Source organism: Orycteropus afer, unplaced genomic scaffold (genome assembly GCF_000298275.1).
Source record: "Orycteropus afer afer isolate SDZICR_OR568_19922 unplaced genomic scaffold, OryAfe1.0 scaffold00040, whole genome shotgun sequence".
Classification (NCBI taxonomy): Eukaryota; Metazoa; Chordata; class Mammalia; order Tubulidentata; family Orycteropodidae; genus Orycteropus; species Orycteropus afer.
The window spans coordinates 5,918,368-5,923,712 of record NW_006921627.1 but is presented as its reverse complement, the minus strand read 5'-3'; the positions used below and the strand labels follow the sequence as shown (position 1 = coordinate 5,923,712).

Here is a 5,345-nt window from a genome sequence, read left to right as displayed (position 1 = left end):
TTTGGTTCTGAAGTATCTCATATGCTTATTTTGATAGTCTAGTAGTGTAAATAGATAAAATTACTTGGTCTGGTATTGAGTAGAACTTACTTAGAATAAATTGTACTTTTTCAATTGGGAGCACTCATTTAAAACTATATGTAAATTCTTTAAACATCTGGAGAGTTCCACTGTAGTTTCAGCATGAAAATATTGTACAATGTTGTCTTTCCTTCCACTCTATCTCAATCGGTAAGGAGGAGGAATTTCTTTAACTCAGTTACTGGTCTGTTCTAAAAAGTAAACATTATAGAAATGAACCTGAAAAGAGAGCCTTGGGGCATGCTCCCACCATATCGATACAGTGTGACAGGTACTTAAAGTAGGGGAAACATCACTAAAGCTATTTTATAAACCTGAACAACCTTTTCAAAATTTTCATAAAGTTTAACAATTTAAATACCCATATTGCATCTAGATATTCAATAAACGTAATTGCATATATTGTGCTTTTCATAAATTAAACTCCTCAAACCAAGATGGTATGTCCATGTCATGCCTATTTAAAAGCAAATGTAACAGATACTATTCCTAGTCATAAAGTCAGGCAAATCTCCCTACCTCATTCATTCAAAAGGCAGCAATATCATCCAGATTCCCTACATCTATTACAACGAGTGCTTCTCCTTTATAATCAGAATGTGGGAAAAAAGTCATTTTTTCCCCTTATCCACCACTGAGAACAACTATAATCTTCTAAATATTTTTTCAGTCCCTTACAGTTATTTCTTCTAGATAACTGAGTGGGTGGAGAAAGAAAAGTGATATGGAAAACATTTCTCATCTTGGACATCTTCCTCCAGCCCGAGAAATTCTCATCTGACACTCTGTGACATATGTAGCAGTGTCAGCATCTCTTCAAATATAGCTCCCTTCACATTAGAACCTCTCAAGTTGGCTTCCTGAAGATTACACCCAGACAGATCACAGTTCTCTAAATCAGTTCCTGCCAGAGTTGCTCCTCTCAGGTTACAGTTCTTCAACTTTGCATTTTTTAATGTAGCAACGCGCAGGTTAATTCCTGTCATCTGACTTCCTTCCATGTCTACACCTTTCAGATTAGCACCTTCTAAATTGGCTTTAAGACCAGAGGGATCCTCAAAATTACACAGTTTCAGTGATGCCCCTTCAGCATTAGAACAGAGCATCTTGACCCCCTGGAGATTTGCACAATCAAGCACTGATCCAGAAACATCTGCTCGTTCAAGATTTGCATAGCAGAGATTAGCGTGTGTAAGATTGCAGCGGCTTAAATTGGCCATTTTGAAGTTAATGTATCAAAGGTCCAAACGAGAAAGATCGGCACCACTGAAGTTTAAACCCTGGCAACGTAATTCTGACTTGGTTGGCGTGGCAAGCAGAAACCGTACAAACTCCTTTCGGGATATCGGCGAATGGTCCTCTGGCGGTTGAGAATTCTTTATTGCCACTTCTAGGTGTTCAATCAGTGAGTCAATACCAAAAAATCTGGCTTCTTCTAACACACCCAATAAATTAATGCCATCATTTACAATGAGCTGTCCATGTCGCAAGTAGTTCAAAATGGGTTCAAAGTACTCAGGACTTCGGTCAATTAAGAAAGCTCCTCTATGATCTTGCTTATTTCCCCAGACATCTTTGTCCTTAAACATGTGGGCCAGCATACTGTCAGGTTCTTTATTCACTAAAGTGCTCCTAAGAATTCAGGGAAAAAAAATTGATTTCTCCATTTGTCTTTATAAAGAAACATACTTAAGTCAAGAGTATACTCGATCCCAGCTGCTCTCTCAAAAAGATGCATGCTATAACCTGGTAGGAGTAATGTGTGTAGTTGTAAAGTACCGCCCTCCAACATTTAATGTTAGCCACTCTGTGTGGGATCCTGTCAGTCCTTCAGGCGGTTTAGAATCTGTCTGAGGATCATTTCATTTGATGTTGTTGTTGTTATGTGCCGTCGAGTCGGCCCCAACTCATAGCGACCTCTCCTTGGGTTTCCGAGGCAGTATCACTATGGAAGTAGGATTGCCCAACTTTCCTTCCGAGGAGTGGCTGGTGCGTTTGAACCGCCAGCCTTCTGGTTAACAGTCAAGTACTTTAGCCACTATGCTACCAGAGCTTCTAGAAGGTTTCAAATACATAGGACAAGTGTAGAAGATTGATCATCATATAACAGGAGCCCAATAAATGGTTCTCCTTCACACACAAACAAAACATCATCATCCCTGATCAAAGCGATATCATCAATCAGTCCACCTTTCCCATTATACACACTGGTGGCTTTTATGCTGAGTTTATTGCTGGCCACAGAAAGCAAATCAGATAAAGTTCCATATACAGCAACCACCTTTCCATTCTTGGGGCTGCCATTAAGGAACAGGGTCACCCGCCTCATCGCACTGCCCCCACTGGGTCCTGAGTGAGCCGCCACCCTCCCACCTTTTTCTCCTCCCACCTTTTTCTTCTCCCGCCCTTCCCCTCCCTCCACCCACTCGGCCTCTCCTCCCTTCGCCCCCCGTCAGTGACTTTTGTTCTTGGTTCTTTCCAGAGAGTCTAAATTCTTAATCTCAATACGTATCTTTTCAGTAGATCCCTCTTTTACTTGTGCTAGTTGTCTCTTGCAGTCAGATGAATTTGACTAAAGCAGGGTTTATTAGCTATGGATTTATTAGCTATGACTTTGAGCAGTTGTTTAGTTTTCATATGTGTCAGTAGCCAACAGCTCTATCTTTACAATGTTGTTCAGACTAAAAGAGATGATAAAAGCAAAAGGCCTGTAGATTGTTTTACACATAGTAGATGCTCAAAACTTGTTAAGTGCCTTTGTTTTTCCCCTTTCCCTTTATGTTTTAATGGTTTTTCGGTTACATACTTCCCTCTTAGTATTGAATTATCCTAATTTTTTGCTGTCTTCCTTCTTATCGTAATCCCTCTACCTCTGCAGGTTTTTAATTGCCTTTAAACTGTAACTGGAAGAGCACCATGGCAACTACATTTTCCCTCATAAATTAATTGACAGTGTCTGTTGAGGCTGGAATAGTAAAAATGTAAATGGGTTTTAGGTTGTTAGTATTTGTACTTAGAATTTAGAGGAAATAAACCTGTCAAATAGCCTGGAGAAGCGATTTCCAAAGGACAGGATGAAAGAGTCAGTCCTCCATATGGTGATTAAAGGAAAAAAGTGTATATAAAAGCTATTTCAGAGAAATTAGGTTTTAAAAAGGAGAAAAAGATTAAAGGTGGAGCAGAGAAGTCTTTAAGGGCTTGGCTTTGCAAAGAAGGAGAATTACTGTGGTCTCAGTATTAGTAAATTCTTAATCTCTCAATATGTATCTTTTCAGTAGATCCCTCTTTTACTTGTGCTAGTTGTCTCTTGCAGTCAGATGAATTTGACTAAAGCAGGGTCATGTGGACTTGGGTTTATTAGCTGTGACTTTGAGAAATTGTTTAGTTTTTGTGTGTCAGTAGCCAACAGCTCTATCTTTACAGTGTTGTTCAGATTAAATGAAATAATAAAAGCAAAAGGCCTGTAGATTGTTTTATACATAGTAGATGCTCAAAACTTGTTAGTAAGGAGTTCTGGTGGCACAGTGGATAAGCACTTGGCTGCTAACTAGAAGGTTGGTGGTAGTTCAAACCCACTAGCAGCTCCATGGGGAGCTCTGGTAGCATAGTGCCTAAGGCATTTGACTGCGAACCAGAAGGCTGGTGGTTCAAACCTACCAGCTGCTCCTCGGAAGGAAGATGGGGCAATCTACTTCCGTAGTGATACTGCCTCAGAAACACAAGGGGGGGTCCCTATGAGTTAGGTCCGACTTGACGGCACATAACAACTACAACAACAACAACAACAGCAGCAGCAGCAGCTCCATAGGAGAAAGATGTGGCAGTCTGCGTCCATAAAGATTGGGAACCCAGTGGGGCAGTTCTACTCTGTCCTATTCACTGTGAGTCAGAATCAACTTGACAGCAGTGGGTTTCATTTTTTGGTTTTCTGTACAGACATACCTTGTTTTATTACATTTTTGCTTTATTACACTTCACAGACATCGCATTTTTTGCAAATTGAAGGTTTGTGACAACCCTGTATTGAGCAAGTCCGTTGGCACCATTTTTCCAACAGCATGTGCTCACTTTGTGTCTCTATGTCACATTTTTGTAATTCTCACAATACTTTAAAACTTTTTCATAATGCTTTTGCACACTTAATAGACTACAGTATAATGTAAACATAATTTTATATGCACCGGGAAGCCAAAAAATTCATGTGACTCACTTTATTGCAATATTCGCTTTATTATGGTACTCTGGAACCGAACCACAGTATCTCCGAGATATACTTATATCAGGAAGGTGTTCCAGCCTGGATTTAGTCACTGCAGAGAGCTCTCCCAGTATGGAACCAGACAGGAAAGCTTTTATTTCTTGAGGTCAGAAAAATTATTAGGAGGAGACTTTGGTTTTAATGGAAGTGGAAAATAGGATGAACTAAGAGCAAAAGGAAAGCTAAACTATTCTCCACCTGTGTGTCATGACTTTCTAGGTCTTCACAACAGAATAAGATGAAGCCATTTTGTCATGTGAATGCTGCAGTGCAGGGCCCTGGGAGAAGAACACAGCAGAAGTAATTGCCAGCAACAAGGCCCTGCCGCACAAGTATTGAAGGGGAAATCTCAAAGTCTTTCATGGATGCATTAGGAAGGTATCCAAGCAAGGGTGAAATGTCAGGGGAGGTTTTGCTTAGGGCCTTTCCCAGTCTGCATTTTGATACAGATATTTCTGATAAAGGTCTCTAGATGATTTGCATGGTTTTGTATAGCTTCATGAGGGTATACAAAGGATGGACATAAAACAGGCTCTGCCTGCACAAGCATGTACAACCTAAGGAAAAATTCCACAAGTGTAGAGACTGTTCCTGTGTGCTACTCTAGATTTTAAGTCAATTTCTGAATTGTTGGAGAGCTACTGTATGTATGTGTGTGTGTATGTGTGTGTGTGTGTGTAAACGCAAAATGCAGTCACTGCCACGGAGTTAGATCCGACTCATAACGACCCCTCCTTGGGTTTCTGAGGCAGTATCACTACATAAGTAGATTGCCCAACCTTCCTTCCAAGAAGTGGCTGGTGGATTTGAACCGCCAGAAGGTTAGCAGTCAGATGCCTTAGGCACTATACCACCAGAGTTCCTATATATGTATGTATGTATGTATGTGTATATATTCACACATAAATATATGTATGTGTATATATATGTGTATACACATACATGTATGTATACATACGTGTGTGTGTGTGTGTATGTGTATTATTTATTTATTTTTTCTAGGACC

General features: G+C 40.1%; 1 protein-coding gene across 1 annotated transcript; it reads right to left on the bottom strand.

The window, feature by feature from the left end:
• Window positions 1-854: 854 nt before the first annotated feature.
• LOC103193779 (BTB/POZ domain-containing protein KCTD9-like) lies at window positions 855-2,410 on the bottom strand. Its single transcript, XM_007937056.1, is given in 3 exon segments — window positions 855-1,713; window positions 1,828-1,941; window positions 2,199-2,410. Coding segments are annotated over 3 exon segments (1,185 nt in total).
• Between the last annotated feature and the right edge of the window lie 2,935 nt (window positions 2,411-5,345).